Genomic DNA, 18,952 nt, shown 5'->3' with positions numbered 1-18,952 from the left:
TAGGCTACAACTAACATTCACTTTATTCAATTTTGTTCTCTCAAGTTAGAAGGCAACAAACAACCACATAAAAAAGGGAGCATTTTAGAATATATACACATAAAATCAGTCTGGGTATCTAAGGTGTTTGCTTTAATAGAAAACTGACATCCCAAATAACTAAGTGTTCTATGTAGCTTCTACAACAGTTATTCCTAGGCCTTAGTCATTACATTTTCATTTAAGGTACTATGTTACTTTCATGACTACAAAATGAGGCACTCATACAAAATAGACAGGAATGAAAACATATACACTGTCTTATCTTTATGTTATATTAATGCCAAAGATATTGTTAGGGATTATTTGAAAGAAGCCCTTACTCATGATGGCTATTTAAAAAAATGACACAGGGCAATAACAGACCAAAATGAAAACATCTGATTGAGGGGGCAAATTAAATAGATAAATAGACAGCTAAACCAAAGAAGTTAGAGAATTTCCACAAATTAGTCTTTTAATAATACTTTAGTGGTAAGATATTTTAGTTTTGTTTTTTCTTGAAGACTGAATAATTAACATTCTAAAGGAGTATTTTAAACATAATCTTTTAATTTTATAATGTAAAAAACTTTTCACAGTTAAGTAGAGCTTATTCAATCCTAAAAATGAAAATAAGTAACTAACTTGCAAAGTTTTAAAAAGTGCCAATGTTCTTATGATGGCACTACATCTTGTGTGTGCATGAGCACATGTGTGCAAACGCAGTACAATCTACATTGTACCGCGACATCTACAATGTCCAGTGTTTTTTTGTTGTTTTAAAAAGTCATCATCAATTCAACCTAAATCCAAGAATTATACTTTAATAGCATTTTGCCAGTACAGAAATGACACATCTAGGAACAAATAATTTGAGGGAAAATTATTCTCTATTACTTGAATAAGGGAAAGAAAAAAACACAAGACAAGAATCCACAATAATAACAGTTATATTAAACGCTGAAATAAAAATTACTTTTTGTTTACATCTGGAATTGAGATGTCCCATCTCCATAGTTTCTCCAGAGAACAGGAAAAAAAATCACCTAAAAACATGGAGCTTTTTTAAGGCTACCTACACACAAACTTCACATTGGCATTTTTCTTTAGTTTTCATCTGAACTATTATACTTAATAGTTTAAAACTCAAACATAATTTGCTAATAATGAACAACTGCACACTTCATACTATGACCATTTGATAACTGGTCACATAAAACTAACCCCAAATGTTGATTTGTCTTCAATTTATAAACAGTAAAAACAAAGCAAAAGGTCTTCTTTCCTAATAAACTTCCTTGAAGATTGTTTTACCCAAATGTAAAATGAAGCAAAACTACACTATGATTTTTTTATAAGTCTTTGTGAAGAAGGGCAGCAATACTAGCACTTTTTGAACTATGGGTTTTAAATACTTAAAAGACTATTGGTTAGTAATAAAACCTGGATGCTACCCAAGCAAATACTACGCCAGAAAATGCTTTCCTTATGAAAGTATTTATCTTATTGAAAATAACAGGACAAAGTTCAACTGAAAAACTAGAGGAGAATTCTTAAGACAATATAAATTATCTGCCAGTGAAACGGAGGGCAATTTTCTGGACATTCACATTGGTGTTTTTATTTTTTTTCCACAAAACATCTGATAAGATTCATAAAATTCTGTAAGATTAAGTTTTTATCCCTTTGTGGTATCTGCCTAGATCCCTTTCTGTTAAAACAAATGTGTTCCAATGACTTTATATCAAGATCCACAAATTCTTCAAAAAATTAAAAGAAACCTAAATTAATATATATCCAATTCGATATTTTTCCTCCCAAAGAGAATAATGTATATAGATACACACCATGACAGGTGGCATTACATTTTAAAATGCTCCTAATTTTTTACACATTAGGACTAAATTTCTGAGTAGAGGTAGGGCTAGCAAAGACCTTACTTCAAATACAGGAGAAAGGGCTACTACAAAGTGCCAAATAGTGTAACACTGAATCCTATGTCAAGCATTTTTTTTTTTTTTGATACTGATGTTTTTTAAAATATATTTTAAAGTAATTGCTTACTACTTAGGGAAAAAAATGTTGACATACAAAACTACCAGAACATGTTGCTCTTGATTTTGGTAGCTTACATTTGGCCAACTTTCATATGTTAAAAATCCTCAGATTTTAGTCTGTGGATTTTAATACTATGTGAAAATTCTTTTATAGTTTCTAAAGACCTATATTGTACATTTCCTAAGAGAACTTCTCAATTATCATTCAAAAACAAATACTACCCTTACCATATACCATTACCATTAAATACTGGGATCATGTGCTCAACCATTCTACTTCTCTAAACTTCTAACTTGAAGCTTTGGTTATAAGGGAAAACCAAGTTTGTAAGTGTTCAGTTCTCTGAGATTTTACAGCATGTTTCCAATGAAATACATTTCCTATGTTAAAAGGCCAGCTCAGCTAGCTTCCTTCTGGACAAATAAAATCATGTTATTTTATTTGCAGTTTTATCCTGTAAACAAAAAGCTTTGGAAACTGGGATTTACTGGTGAAAAAAGTAGGAGAAATGTACTCCCTGATGCTCACCCAGTGATGCACTAGCTAGCAAGACTAGATGTTCTAACCAGTCTTCTCTAATGCTGTCAAAATAAAACCACAACCACATCTACACTTCACAAGCATCTCACAAAATGTCCTAAGTCTGGTAAGATGTAGTATGGTTGGTGATGTTATTCTGAAAGATTTATAATCTTGCATGACTTTTGGCCACTGCTACCAAAAAGGAAGAGATAGCTGTGTTGGGGGTGGGAGGTGGGGAGACTAATGAAAATCTTCATTTGGACTTTTTCATTTTTTTCTAAGTAGACATGCCCCTAACAAGCACAGGAACCCAACTCCCAATGATGACCGCTAAGAATATTAAATTATCAAAATTAAAAATAATTTCCTCACCTAGCACAAGAAACTATACAATATTACAAACACAGACACATGAAAAAAACCAGGCAGTAGAAAATGTACAACAGCTTTGGTGTTATACAAAATAACCCAAAAACAACTGACAGTGAAGCACAAAGTTCATGTTTTCTTACCACAGACACTCCACTGCTGATTTCTACTTGTTTCTTTTTACGTTCTTGGTAAGGTCTGAATAGCCAAGAAAGAGTGTATAGTTCCCTTAGTGAGAACTGCAAGAACATCGTGAACTGCACTCCACAAGACATCACTGAAAAGTCTTGCCTGTGCACTATTGCTCTGTGGCATGTTTCCTGTCGAGATCACAGCAGGTCCAAAATAAAGTGACAACTAGATTTAATAAATTAATATACATTTTGTTTAAAGATGTACAATGCACATTCTGTTTAATCCAAGGTTTTAGGGCATCAAGGAACTTCTATTTACACATATACAGATCTCAGACAGCAGTGATGTCAGAAGAGGCAAGGGAGAGCAGCAGAGCCTCACAGTGCTGCTCTCTTAATGCCGAGAACACAAGTCAAATACATTTAACTTAAAAACAATGCTGAGAGATCACTGGGAAAATCTCCAAATTGAGAAGTCCACAAAAAAGGACACGTAAAGGCAAGGGGAAGGTCAAGGAGTTGAGACAACCACTTTATTCTTGGGACGACTGTGGAGGTGATGGTGACGTGCCTTGTTTGCCAGATTTCCGTTCATAGTTCACGAGGCGTTGGCCCACAAGGTATCTAGGTTGTAAAAACAGGGTGGTTATTCTACTGTATGGTCTTACACAGTAAAAGATTCTTTCTAAAAACAGTCAGTGATATACATTTTTTAATGCAAATCAGATCACCTACTCCTACTTAAAATCCTCAATAGGTTAGGCAGGTTGAAGGAGAGTCTAAAATGAACAGCTACAAAAGGCACACAGGCAGGCACTTCCTAGTAGGTATGGGTTTGTGGAAAGAAGAGACCAACAAAGGCTAGACGGCTTCCAACACTGCAATGAAGCACACGCTTCAGTTGATGAACCGGTTAGGGGTTCCCATAAACTCAGACATTCAGGAGATCGGGGGGGGGGGGGGGGGGGGTGTACAGTGAACTTATGCATTAGCGTTTTATGTTAAGCTTCAGGTTTTATAAAACAGATAGCTTAGTGAATAGATCTGAGGAGATGGACTGAAAACATAATCAACCAAAAAGCTGGGTAGGGATGAAAATAGGACCTGAAAAGCTCTAGTTCTTAACAAAAAAAAAGGAGAAATCAAAAGACAGATTTCAGTGAGATCAAAAAGGACATGGTGTGGCAGTTGGTGTCAGGAAGTAGGGGGCTATGGTCCAAAAGCAGAACAATGAATATTCCTAACTTCTGTATATGATCAAAGACAGAAGGTGATGGAAAAGGGTGTGGGGCTGTAGGAACAAGGTAGAAGTTACTGTGGCTGGAGTGACAAGGCTAGAGACCCTCCACAAGGAGAGGATGTCTCCCATGATAGGGGAAGACATCTCCCATGATGGGGAGAAGGACATTTCCCATCACAGGGGAGGGCAGGAGCTGCAAAGGAGAAGGCTAACTGAAGATCTGCCTTGTTTAATGTGAGCAGATGGCCTGGAAGCTGACCCCCAGAGGACAGCGGGTGATAACGCTGGATGGCAACAAGCTATAGGGGGCTGGCCACCCATTTGGAGGCAGAGTGCACATTAAGGACAGTGTCCAGTAACAGCTGGCACATCTGATCAGACTGAGGGAGAGTGAAGCCTGCATGGAAAGTGGAGGGAGTGAGGGGTCTCAGTTTACTCATCAGTGAAACAAGACCAACAGTCCTACATGATCACTGTAAGGCAGGGAAAGCACATGGAGCCCTGTTGACAACAGGCTCAGTGTGGTAACTCTTACTTTTCACCGTGACTCTCTCCATCCTGACTTTCACCTATCACGTTTCTGTCAAGGCACACAAGCCTAAGGACATATTGTGGCAGTCTATGTCCAACAGCTCAACATAGTCACGTTGTGAAAAGTGCACTAATCCTATTGCCTCTTTACCCGTATTTCACTGTTTAATCTCTTTTCTAACAATTCTTTTCTTAAAGTTAACAATTCTTTACCCTACTGTTCCCCGACCAGTGTTTTTATACTGTGAGGATTTTATAAATGTTTTAAATGATGACAACTGAGCAATATCTAACAAAATAAACAAAGCACTACCTGACACAGAGTAATCACCAAACATATCAATTTGCCAAGAATGTGGTCAGCACTGTGGCAATGAGAAAGCAAGTAAACAAAAAGCACAAAGAAGAGTGATGTTAATTAATTTGCCCAAATCCAAAAAGAAACTCAGTGGCAGACAAAACAGGTTCTGAACCCAACTCTCTCTCACCCTACCACGTTCTCACACTCCACCCCCTCCCAACCCCCACCTCTCTACCTCTCTCTCAATACCACCTACAAAAGCTGTGCTAGACAGTATATGTACAACGTCAGACAAGATATGCCTTCCCTAGAATCTATAGTTCAACAGTTTTCTGCATGAAGCATAGATGAAGAGAGTACAATGGGCTGCAGGGAAAAGCAGAAACAGAGAATGAGAAATGATAAGAGTTAGATGGGAATGGACTGGGTGTGTGGATGTGAAGAAAGGCAGGTGTCAATCGTGAAGAAGAAAGTAAGCAGAAGGCTCCTGGAGGGCATGTCTTGTCTGTCATTCTGTCTGCGGTACTTACTCTTCTGCCAAAACAAGTTAAGTGATAAAAACTGACTTTCATCACAGAAGATACCCCTTCCCCTTCTTCCCTTTGCATTCTGACTGTCCAACTGTATATATTACTATTAGTAAATGCTTTGGAGAAGCCTTGCACACTTTGAATTTCATTCTTAAAGATACTCTTAGAGTCCTCACAGTAAATAAAGTGACTATATAATCTGTTGTACAAAGTGGGGCACCCACATGTAACAGGGAGTTTTGTTCATGATGCCACACAGGCAGCAGCTGTAAACTGGGATAGTTATAAACTCATTCTCGCTGCTAGACACATCAAAGCAGAGTAGATTAGGCCTTCCATTAGGACATGGAAGGTCAGATGTTATCCTAGGAAGGTGTTTTCTTTGGCTGGCCACAATCTCTCACTGAGATCAGTGACAGAGTTTTCAATGGTTTCCTCAAAACAAGAGAGCCAGCCCCAAGACACCTTTGCAGAACTTTAGAGTCTCTCTGTGGAATCGTCAGAGTAATCTGGTAGTCTATGGTTAGTAGAGGGGCTTTTGCAGACACTGCTAGTTTCTAATGTAGGCTTATTTTTACCTAAAACTGTTTAATATATTGTCAAACAAAAACTTTTGAAAACAGACTGAAAAACTCTTTGGAATAGGCATCTTCTTCCCCCAACTAGTTTTTCCCAGTCTTTTCCAGCTCCATAATTGACAACTCCATATTCCCCATTGTTCTGGCCAACTGAGTCCTTGATTCCACTCTCCTTCACATCTTACGCCCAATCTGTCAGCAAATCCTGTAAGCCTTACTCAAAATATATTCAGAATCTGAGCACTTTCCCCCTCATGATATATCACGCTAGACACAAAAATTAAGAAATGACAACACAAGAGTGGATAGAAGAATGGACCTCTTGACTTACTTGTCATTTTTAATATGTTCATAAAGGCGCTTAAACTGGCGGACCTGGAAGGACAAGATTCCCATCAATACCACGACCATCAGTAAAAATGGATAAATCCGCCGATGGACTAAGTTTTGCATTTCCGCAGTAACACCTGTAAAACCAAAAAAGGAAAACTTTATGTGGAATAATAGTGACATGAAGTATGTTCTTTTCCTAGGAAGAATGGCCTGGGGTACAGTAGAGCACGCTTTCAAGATAAGCTTTCTAAGCCCCAGGTCTTATTGATTTTCTACAATCTGTGTGGCAGATTATAGAAAATCTGACATCTACTTTTCTCCTCTGTAAAATGGGGGAGCTGGATTAGATGACTATAAATGTCGCTCCCAGCTCAGTCTGAATTCTAATGCTCCACAAGCAATTGTGTCATTTATACATTTCAACTGTTTCAGTTTAGAAACACAAACAGAAACTGTGCTTATATAATGAAAAATATGTTCCTCAAACTTTTACAACACTCTAATATTTGTTATGCCACATTTAATTGATGAGTTTTAACTTTTCCTTGGCTGGGGGAGGGGAGGGGAGGAGGAGGAAATATTTAAAATCAAAGGAATTATTTCCAAGTAAATAAAAAAAATTGTAAGTGTGCTATAGCAGAAAGAGCATGAGCTCTAGAATTGAGTTTGGAGTATGAATTTTGCTCTTAATCTTTGAAACGCTAGACTCTGGGCAAGATTTTTGGTCTCTATGAACCTCAATTTCCTCACATCTAAAATGGAGTTGATAAAACATATTCAAGAGCTATTTTAAGAATAAAATATAAGAATTATGTAAAGCATTTAAACAAGGTAAAAAAAGTGCTAAAAACTTTCATAACTACTCTTTTTCCCTTCCAAAGTCTTTCCAACAAAGCTCACTATGAAATTTTTAATAATGCAAATATGAAAAGATTTTGGTTTAGAAATTCAAATAGTAATTCTTAAGTCTATATAATGGGCAGAATATATATATTAATGAGCAGAATATAAAAGGAAAATAGATCATACCTACTACAGCCAAAACAGTAAAAATATATCATTCTAAAGAGTCTAAATGAATGATTAATTTTAATGAAGTACTCTTCAACTAAGCAGCACTTTAAAATATATTCTCTTTTTCTTCTTTTTTTGAGATAGGGTCTTGCTCTGTTGCCCTGGCTAGAGCACAATGGTGTCATCACAGCTAACTGCAACCTCCAACTCCTGGGCTGAAGTGATCCTCCTACCCTCAGCCTTCTGAGTAACTGGGACTACAGGCACATACCACTTCACTCAGCTAATTTTTCTATTTTGGGGAGAAAGGGAGTGCCTCACTCTTGTTCAGCATTCAAATATATTTCTGTGTGTACACTTTAATATGGTATGCACGATACTTGGCACAGTCACCATTAAAACCAAATAAAAGCCTTTAAAAGTTTCTAATCAGAAGGAACCAAAAAACAATGCAGTTTGCTTGATGTGGCTCCTCAGCTTAACTGTTCCCTGTGTCCCATGCCATCCTGCAGACTGATGGACACACCGCTTAGCCTTCCTTTGTCAAACCTGTGCTTCACTTGCTTTCTGGCTAATATCTTTATTCACTGAGAGCACTGAGATTGTTAGAAGTTAAGCCAGTGGTTACCCTGAAGGATAAAGAAGGCCACTCACAAAGAGGAATCCTAAGGGGCTACGAATGTTCTAGTACACACTTGTATGCATGTTACACTTCAATAGAAAGTTTGGTTGTGTTTTAAAGCCCCTTTTCTCATGGTTAGGTAAAAAAGAATTTCTGGCAGAAGGGTAAGACAAATGAAAGTGTAGAGAGAGGAGGCCATTCCATGGTTCTGTAATGGAAACTCAAGAGTATATAACATGGAATGAGGCCAAACTGGAGTCCAGATCAAAGCAAGAAAACATAAAATGTTTTCTTATAAAATATGCCAAGGAATTGGATTGTATTAAAGGCCACAGAGGAACCAACAGAAAAAAGTCCAAAGAGGTATAGGAAGAGTCCTTCTTTTGAAAGGTCTCCACACTGGCCACAGTGTGGAGAATGAATTATTATCAGTAGGTTCGAAGCTAAGAAACCAGATAGGAGGCCACTGAAGTTAAGCCGAGAGTCAACACCACAACTAAAGTCAGGAGCAATGGTACCAAAGAAGAGAGACCTCAGAACCTGAGGTCAGGATCAATGGGGCTTGGAGACCACTGGGCTATGGAGAAAAGAGAGCCTAAGGCAACACAGATAGCCTTCAAGGTTTCTGACTTATGCAATTTGTTGCATGATAACACTAGTCACTAAGGGAATTCGGGAGAAAAAATTTGGACGGGAAAACTGTGCTTATACTTATGAAAATATGCTGAGTTTAAGGTCTTGTGAGGATTCTCCGGTACACAACCAAAAAGATAGTATCTTTCAAGTTACTGACATGTCATAGATTATAATCTTCTCTTTGGTTTTCCTTTTACGCTAAAAAATATATATTTTTTAGATTCTTTTTTTTTTTGGCATATTATAGGGGTACAGATAAAAAATATTTTTAAAAAATTAGATATAACAATACTTTTACTTAATTTTATAAGTATATGATCACAGCACTTCTAGCCAGGAGAAGGTAACTTGAAGGAAACCTGATTCTGTTTTGTAGCACATATAAATTTCAATACTTTATCACCTGTCTAGAGAAAAAACATGTACCAAAGAACTTGATGATCCTTCTAATCTTACCCTACATAGTCAAATCTAAGGTAGTGTTTTGAAGTCATTGTTTTAGCTAGATTTATATTTACAAATAAAGCATCTGGAGTCAGACAGCCTTGGTTCCTGGAAACAACAAGAATGTCCCAGTGTTTATAAAAGTGTTCTTTCAAGGCTCCTCAACCAGCATTACTCACCTAGTAAAGGAACAATGCCAGAAGCTATGACATAAGGTACACACAGGGAAAGCAAGAGCACAGAGATCACTGGAGCTGCCAGTTTACGAATGATATAATGAAGGTCAATGTTCCGGATGCCATTTGCATAAACCTGAAACATTAAAAAACAAACAATTAGAACAGAGATACAAGACAAATTCCTCCAGATTAATAGAGCAATCTCTACTAATTAATGAACTAAATCCACCAACCCCAAATGATTCAAACTAACCAGTTATTTTTGTCCGAAGTCAAGGCAAATTCTAGAACACGAACATAAGCACAGTACCCACAAGTTTCTAAAGAAGTATATTTACCCACTAACACTTTGTAGTTAACTCTGCTAAGTGCTAAAACAAGACACTAATCTAGAATCATAACTTACACTATCCTTGCACTATACAATACCAGATGACAGATAACAGTATTAATTGAAGACCACATAACTTGAGCTAATTTCAAATATCTTATGTAAAAGTGACTTGTGTTATTACTTAAGATTGCATTCATTTCATCTGAATGTGACCAGAAAACATTGTAAACAGGAAACATGTTTCTGAAAAGCTTGTATAAATCAAATTTTAAAAAATCAAAAGTATATTATGTATAAAAACTTAATATGAAAGATTCTATAGTGAATACCAAAATAAAAATCCAAGAATTTCTAGAATTTTTCATCATCTTATCCAGAAAGTTCTACTAAATAGTATTGCAGAGGAAAGACTGGATAGAAGTGGGAAAACCTTGGGAACAGGAAATATGGATGGAGTGCAGAGAGGGATAAGACAGAAAAGTGTTCTTGTTTTCTTCCCCTCTTAGCCCAGTTACCTATGCAGAGTAACTCAATCCTATCACGTCAGGATTTGAATGACAAACAGGCTTAACCCTCCAAAGGCATGCTTCCATTCCCAAAGACACCTAGTTAACCCAAATGCCTTTTAATTAAGGAAGCAAGGCATCCCAGTGTTTCTCAACCAATCTAAACCATTTTCCTTAAAATTTATAAACACAAACACAGATCCACCTGCACAGGAACACACATGTATGAGAAAATAATGTATCAGAGAACAAAATGTTACAAAGACCAGTAATGTTTCACAGCCCCCAGCAGTGAATAAACCCTTATCTCCACACAACTTTCACAAGGCCAGAGTTTTACCTGGAGACTCTAGACTAGACTGGCCTGAAGTGGGGATCACACTCCCAGTGGACTTCAGAATTAGCCCATACTTTAGAGATATATGCAAACACACAGCAATTCCCCAGCTTCCCATACCCTACTCCTAAGAATCAACATCTCGAGGTACAGGCATTTCCTTGTGTGCAGGCTGAGAACTACCATCTTTACTGCCCATGTATCAAAGGAGATGTGCCTTTACTGCTACAAAACTATACCACTTTATTTATCTGGCACTGACCTAGGGATAAGAGAGCTGTCCACAACCACGTGTTCTAGATAACTAAAGCTTAAAGATGTAAGTACCACAATCTGTTAGGCTGAGTATTTCGGATAGAATTTTCCTAAAATGAATTACCATACTTCTACTCTTATTATCAGAGTATAAAAGCACAATCTACCTTTTTCAAGGTTATTACCAAAACAACCAAATTATCTGATAGTTCCATGATACAATCATAGTCGTAGGTGCTATGCAGCTAGAATATTCCTAAACAGCTCTGCTTTATTAATCTGTTTTTCTCTTTGCCTTTTATTTATTGCCTCAAGCAATAACCCTTTTCCTCCTAATCTATTATAGGCTTAGAAATATTAATACTAAGTTTCAACAGAACTCCTGTCCTGAATAAAAGCACATATGATCATTTTGCCTCTACTTTGGACGGGCTGTGGCTACTTTAAGCTACTGGTTAATCTTCAGATAAGGGAAGACTTAAGAGTGGCTAATGAAAATTTATGGTAGTGTCAACCTAAAAGGAAGAAGCTAAGGCAAAATGCATATAAGTAGAGAGTTTATTTGGGCCAAGATTGAGGACTGCCACCCTGGAGCACAGATTCAAGTTGCCCTGATATACACCTCCATTAGCAGCAGTTACAAGTAGATTTTTAAAGTCAAAAAAAGGGGGCAAGAGGGTACAGGGAGTGCTGCTACAAAGTTGTCTGTCAGGAACTTTCATTGATTTAGAGAAATAACATTGATTAGCGATTGGCTATACACTGTTAAGCTACAGGGTTATGGGTTATAGTGGCCAATGTAGCATTATTAATTTTATAGCTACCTGTGGCAATAACAAGCAGTTTCAAGAGATGAATACATAGCTCAAAGGGAGGAGAAGAGATTACAACATGATTGTGGTCTCACTTTAATGTCTCTCTGGGCCTGGTAATTAAAAAACTTGCAATCCTCAGATAAAAGTTCCTTTGTTTTCTCAGTAGTATGGGAGACCAGACTATGCCATCTCAAAATATGCCTCTTTGGCATTAAGGATTGTTTTGAGCTGATGGCAACTGAGAAACAGCAGATGCAGGAAAGCTCTCTGCCCTCCATGTGCCTAAAAGCAGGCCATAAATTCACAAAGCTAAAAGGTAACCTACCACCCTGCCCCGTCCACGAGGAAGGACAAAGGTTAACCTGATGACAGCTTAAGATCCTTATGGGCCTAGAGATGGCCCCAGAGGAATCTACAGGAACAAGCTTTACTAACCTAGCCTTTAGATCTGTCAGTTATTTGCCTTCCCTCAATGTGTCACCCCTAGAGACTCCAAGTCCTTTTCCTTTGTCTCGTCACTTTCCCTCAAATCTACTATTCTTTGTCGAAGATTTTAGCTGGAATTCAAAGCTACCTCTTCGAGAATTACTCATTCTGTGGGTATCTCCTATGTAGATAGGAAATACATACTTTAATCAACTTCTATTTTTCTCTTGGTTATCTGTCTTTTATTACAGGCATCGATTCTAACTGAAAACTCATAAGGGTTGGGGAAAATACTATTTTTCCTCCCCCACAGTGGTAGAACTGCTTTCTCTTTTTAAAAAAAAAATATATATATATATCTCATATATAGTATGAGATATATATATATTTGATATATATATATGATATATATATATCAAGTGTGTATATATATATATATATCATATATATACTTGTAACTGCTGCTACTGGAGGTGTATATCAGGGCAACTTGAATCTGTGCTCCGGGGTGGCAGTCCTCAATCTTGGCCCAAATAAACTCTCTACTTATATGCATTTTGCCTTAGCTTCTTCCTTTAAGGTTGACACTACCATAAATTTTCATCAGCCACTCTTAAGTCTTCCCTTATCTGAAGATTAATTAATCTTTAATTAATTAATTAATCTTTCATTAAAGAAAACATAGAAAACTCAGAAAAGTCACAAAAAGAAAATTAAAAGTTCCATCAGACAAACACAATCACAACCAATGCTAGATCGTCTTTTTCTGAAAACTCATTGTGCTTTGCTTACCTGTTCAATTACAGTCTTCAACCACCACTGAGGACCCATCAACGTTATAGCTGCAATGATTTTGGCATGCAAGACTCCAAGTGCCCAGTCCTAGGGTAATAAACACATTTAACACATTTCTATTGTTGTTTTTAACAATAAACCCAGCAGAGAGGCTGTACAATTTTCTTACATTATTTTACTTCAAATCAGAAGTTCTGTAGGATTGATAACAATTTTATAGAAGATTAATTAATATATATTGCAAAATCCAGGTAACTTTCTTTGTCTAACAATTCAGGTTCAATGTTTCCATTAAAAATTATTCTCGTATCTTTTGGAAATCTATATTATTTTCCCAAGATGATTAGGCTAGACATTAATGGAGATCTCAATAAACAAAATAAATGCCACTATTTTATTTCTTCAAACTATCCTTAGGCTGTTTAACTGGTTTTAACTGACGTGACTTATGACAGAATAAGATTGTAGAGCTAAGTTTGGCTTAAGAAACCATTCCAAAGGCTCACAGATAGCTTCCAGCTTAGAGCACTTACAGTTCTCTTGCTGAACTGTTATTAGACTCCTAATGGTACACCTGCCTCCAGCCTGCTCCCCTCACCTACCTGCAGGGTAGCCAGAGTGATTGCTACTACCACGGCGTTGGTGGTATAGTGGTTAGCATAGCTGCTTTACAGAGTGACTGCTAGTCCCTACCACATGATATCTTAAAATGCAAATCAGATAGCTGCTTAACAACCTAAAGTCGATGGCACACAAAATCCTTAATAGCCTACTCTTCTTTTATCTTTAAAAAAATACAAGTATTAAAAAAAATATAGCACATATAACATTTAGATCTATTCTGACATACACGAAAAACTTAACAGAGAAGGCTAGAGTCCTCTATGACCACTACCTCAAATAGTAGCCTGATTCCTCCCAGCAATAACCACTGTAGCATACGGTACATAATATCCACATTTCTTTCCCATGCGTTTGCATCTATACATATGTATCCCATAGAAAATACGTAGTATCATTTTTATATGGATTTTGCTCATTTTGTTTATTCTCCTCTTCATTGTCTACCATATTGACGTCAATGTTCTCTGTACTGGTTTGACTGATTAGTCCTATACATATCTTCTTCAAATGGGGTGAGAGGTTGATACACACACTGAATTCTTGAATACCCTCAAATATCAATCATCATCCTGACAGGTCAACAGCTGAATGCTATTTTGTCTGGGTACAGGAAATTTGGTTTTTGTCCCTTTTATCTCAGTTGTCTATAAATTATCTTTTATCTTATGGCTTTTAGCGCTATAGAAAAAAAGTCCAATGGCAGTATGATTTTTTGTTTGAAGTTTGTAAGAATTCTCTTCATCCTTAGGATTCAAAAGTTTTATCAAAATATACCAAAATATGTGTTTTTCTCTTCAATCTCATCTTGTCAATCTCAATCTCATAAAATCTAATGAGCCCTTTCAACCTACAGAATCAGATCTTTCTTCAATTCAGTTAAATTTTTTCTATTTTTGTTTCCATGCTGTCTCACCATTTTCTCCTTCTGGAAACCCCATTATGAGTAATGCTAAGTCTCCTGGATATATCCTCCAAAGCACTTGTCTTCCCTTCAGTATCCATTTCAGTTATGCTCTGTGCTTTGCATTGATCTTCCAAAGGCCTCCAGCCCAAGCCCAGTGGTGACTTTCTACATCCTTATTTGTCTAGTGAATGTGCTTGAAATCCATGCTAAATAGGCTCCACAACAATTATGTTCTGTTTTAGTGCTGCTGCTTGTGTGTGTGTGTGCCCAGTAGTTTGTTCATTCTCCTCTTTGGAAGCTACAGCTCTGCAGTAGCTCTGTAACTGGCATGCATTCTGACTGCTTTGGCTGAGATTTTTGTGGCTGCTGAACCCTCCTTGTATAAAGCACTTTCCTCTGCAGCCCCAAAGAGGCTCAAGTCTGACTAAGATATCGTAAAGGGCTTCAAAGGGATCTTTTACCCCTTTGAGACCTTTGAGATAGCAAGCCAACAGTCTCCTACTGAAGAACATGGAGAAAGCCTCTCTGCTTTTTCTATACCCTTTCAGGCTTATAGGCAAGGAAGATTCAACTCACCAATTCAACTTTCTCTTGGCCTTAAGGAAGTCCTGAAGGCACTCAAGTGAGATTAACATTCACCCAAGAAGGTTCACTGATCACTAAAATTCAAACTCTCTAGAGACCCACTGCTTTGCAGTTCTTTCCCATAGGACAGGATACACCACACTAGTTCCTCTGCTAGAATTCCAGAGCCCAGTCTCCCATAGATCTGCAGCTGCTTACCACAGGGGAAAAATGTAGCTTAGAGTCAGGAGAAAAAGCAAGCTGCTATTCTTTCAAAAACTAGGGGGTTGATGCAGAACATTAAGAATACCATGCTGCACATATGTGTTTACAACTTCTGTTTTTCCCCACTCAGAAACATGTCTACTTTCCTTTCCGGCATGTGATTGCTGACTGAGTTAGGGTATTGTCTGCCTAACTCCTCCATGTAAAGTTTGCCCTTTGTGACTATCAAGTAATCTGGAACATAACCCTTTGCCACCATGCAAATAATCACTGTGATGATACCAAAACACGCCCACAAATTCTTCTCCCATCAAGCACTTGAGGGTCTATATCCCCTTCCCTTGAATCTGCGCCAATCTTTGTGACTTGGTTGTACCTAGTAAAATGTAGTAAAAAGTGATGCTGTATTTTTTTCTTAAGAGATGGAAGTCTCACTCTGTCCCTCAGGCTGGAGCATGGTGGCACTATCATAGCTCGCTGAAGCGTCAAACTCCTAGGCTCAAGTGACCCTTCCACCTCAGGCTCCCAAGTAGCTGGGATTACTGTCATAAGCCACAGTGCCTGGCTGCTGCTATAAGACTTCTGACACAAGGTCAAAAAAGACAATGCAGCTTCTACCTTGTTTACGGGAACACTCATTTCCCTGAACTGCAATATAAGAAGCTATACCTTGAAGCTATCAAGCTGTGAAGAAGCCCAAGCACATCTAGGAGCTCTAGCTGATAGCCCCAGAAGGGTACCAACCAACAATCAGTAGCAACCGTCATATCATGAATGATGATATCTCCAAATGATTACTGCCATGGCTATCAAGTCATTCCTGGCCATGGCCCCCTGATACCATGAAGCAGAGACAAACCAATATGCCTGTCTTAATTTCTGATCCACAGACTGGGCAAAATTAAAATGGTTGTCAAGCCACTAAATTGTGGGATAACTTGTTACACAGCAATAATAACTGAAAACCAATCAACCTTTCACCTGATGGATCCAACATCCACTGACAATCCTTGCTGCAATCAATTATTTTGTTAGATACTGCAAAATAGTAATTTTCTAATTATTTACCGCTCTACCTAATTTATTAGCTAGCATTATTCTGTAAAAACAAAAAAATCTTTCCTTCAATTACTAATGCTATTTGACTACCCTGCAAAACAGCTCTTCTGAAAGATATAACATATACTTAATTACAGGTGCTCCTTGACTGACGATTGGGTTATACCCTAATAAACCCATCATAAGTTGAAAATACTGTTAAGTCAAAAATGTATTTAATACACCTAACCTGCTGAACATCACAACTTAGCCTAGCCTACCTTAAACATGTTATATTTGTAGGTTATATGGCCTACAGTTGGGCAAAATCATCTAACACAAACACTATACTGAAAGTGAAAAACAGAACGGTTGTATACTCAAAAGTATAGTTTCTACTGAATACATATCATTTGCACACCACCATAAAGGTGAAAAATCATAAATTGGTAAGTCAGTTCTGTACTTCCTGTCATTAATCATTTCTCTCATCAATTCTAGTCTATGAGCCAGACTAGAAAAGAGGCAGTTCCCCATATAATACACACACTGTCTTATTTCCAGGTCTGCCCTTTGGCTCCTTCTTAGAATATACAATACTTCTTCCTTTCTTACCCACTACTTTATACTCTACCGGTTAGGTTGGCTTAGACATTAACTTCTACAGAAAAACCATACCTGAACTCCCAAAGCTAGAGGAAATACCTCTCCTGTAGGATGCCACAGCTCTCTGTGCTTCCCCTAATCACACCACAGACCACCTGTGTACCTGCAGCTTTCCCATCAGAATGTAAGCTCCTTAGGAAGTTTCCAATTTCGCTTCATTTTCACCAGGGTTATACAATACATGGTTTGGGGACATATTAAAGCACTTAACTAAATGTTTTCATATAAATGAAGCCTGTGGAGGTTTTCTACCTGGAAGGTAAAGGAAGGGAAATGTGGCCCTAAAAAATTTCATTTTCAGAAAAATCTATTGTAATATACTGAGATTAAAAACAAAGCAAAAAAGCCTCTCAATGACTGAAGTCAACGCCTAGCTCTTTTCCTCCAATTATTTACTAAGAACTCAAGATCTTAATTCTATAAAATGTTAAAAACCTCAAGTTACAAATACAATAAAAAAGTTAACTTTCTTTTTCCGTCAGTTTTAAGACCTTTGCTGTGACCTTCATGGGTCTCCCCAGGATGCTTTTCAATGAGCTGTGACTCTGTGGGAAAACATGCTGTAATTATTCAAAAGTATTAGAGTCTTGGCCAGGCACGGTGGCTCACGCCTGTGATCCTAGCACTCTGGGAGCCTGAGGCAGGAGGATCACTCAAGGTCAGAAGTTCGAAACCAGCCTTAGCAAGAGCGAGACCCTGTCTCTACTGAAAACAGAAAGAAATTAATTGGCCAACTAAAAATATATATAGAAAAAACTACCAGGCATGGTGGCCCATGCCTGTAGTCCCAGCTACTTGGGAGACTGAGACAGAAGGATCGCTTGAGCCCAGGAGTTTGAGGTTGCTGTGAGCTAGGCTGACACAAGGGCACTCGAGCCCAAGCAACAAAGTGAGACTTTGTCTCAAAAAAAAAAAAAAGTATTAGAGTCTTAAAGTCAAAAGGAGAAAGATAATTCACTCTACCTCAAAGGTAAAAAATCCACACATATTAGTTTGTATCTTTAAACATTGGAGAAGCCTAAATGATAGTGATATTTTAACCTATAAAGTAAGTTCTTTTAAAGGAGTTAAAAGGTGCATATATTGAAAGCAACAGATTAAAGGGGATTAAATCATTTTACAAGGGTCCTTAGAATAGAAACAAAAATTAAGGAGTCTTTCTAAACTAATGGCTTAAAATCATTTAAAATAATTAAGGATTATTTTCTGATCCCAAATCCTTAATGAAATATCATGAGCAAAAGACATGCATTTACCTGCCATGGATAAAAAAGAGGAGTCTGGTCCAAGGGAACCCTCAGGGGAGCAACAATAACCAGCTCAAACAAGAGCCCCAGGAGGAGAGGGACTACTCCAGCCAGCAGCACTGCAACTATCAAAGTCTTCATTATCTATTAGAAAACAAGGGACCATGTCATTAAAGAGAATCTTTCTGACTTTAAGCCAAACTTATTATTCCATTTTGAGGTTTATTTTTCTTCTTTGACTTGATGCCTAACAGAACCACTTATACTATACAGTTAGCCCTTGGTATCTGCATGGGACTGGTTCCAGGACCCCTATGGATACCAAAATCTGCAAGAGCTCAAGTCTCTTATATAAAATGGTGTAGTGTTTGCATATAGCCTATACACATCCTCCTGTATACTTTAAATCTATAGATTACTTATAAAATCTACTACAATGTAAATGCTAGGCAAATAGTTGCTATACTGTATTGGTTTGGTTTGTTTTTTTATTGCTGTATTGTTATTTTTTATTGTTTTTTCCCCCTGAATTTTGGACCTGTAGTAATTAAGTAATTAATTACTTATTCAAGGGCCTTACTGGACCACTTAGTAGCATGTTTTTCAACTCTCAAATACATCTGAATGGGCCGGGCGCTGTGGCTCACGCCTGTAATCCTAGCTCTTGGGAGGCCGAGGCGGGCGGATTGCTCAAGGTCAGGAGT

At 37.6% G+C, this 18,952-nt stretch overlaps 1 protein-coding gene across 1 annotated transcript in view; it reads right to left on the bottom strand.

Annotated features, from left to right (window-relative positions):
• Positions 1 to 18,952, bottom strand: part of MARCHF6 (membrane associated ring-CH-type finger 6) — a 79,631-nt gene continuing 60,679 nt past the window's right edge. The window contains exons 22-26 of the mRNA XM_012791143.3: positions 18,258 to 18,392; positions 12,978 to 13,067; positions 9,513 to 9,645; positions 6,616 to 6,751; positions 1 to 3,728 (exon numbers count right to left, since the gene is read on the bottom strand). Of these exons, the coding sequence (XP_012646597.2) occupies positions 3,638 to 3,728; positions 6,616 to 6,751; positions 9,513 to 9,645; positions 12,978 to 13,067; positions 18,258 to 18,392 (585 nt within the window). The 3' untranslated portion in view covers positions 1 to 3,637. The remainder of the gene's footprint in view (positions 3,729 to 6,615; positions 6,752 to 9,512; positions 9,646 to 12,977; positions 13,068 to 18,257; positions 18,393 to 18,952) is intronic.

This window comes from Microcebus murinus, chromosome 11, assembly GCF_040939455.1.
Source record: "Microcebus murinus isolate Inina chromosome 11, M.murinus_Inina_mat1.0, whole genome shotgun sequence".
Taxonomy (NCBI): domain Eukaryota; kingdom Metazoa; phylum Chordata; class Mammalia; order Primates; family Cheirogaleidae; genus Microcebus; species Microcebus murinus.
The sequence above is the reverse complement of the archived record's forward strand: the minus strand, read 5'-3'. Positions and strand labels throughout refer to the sequence as shown.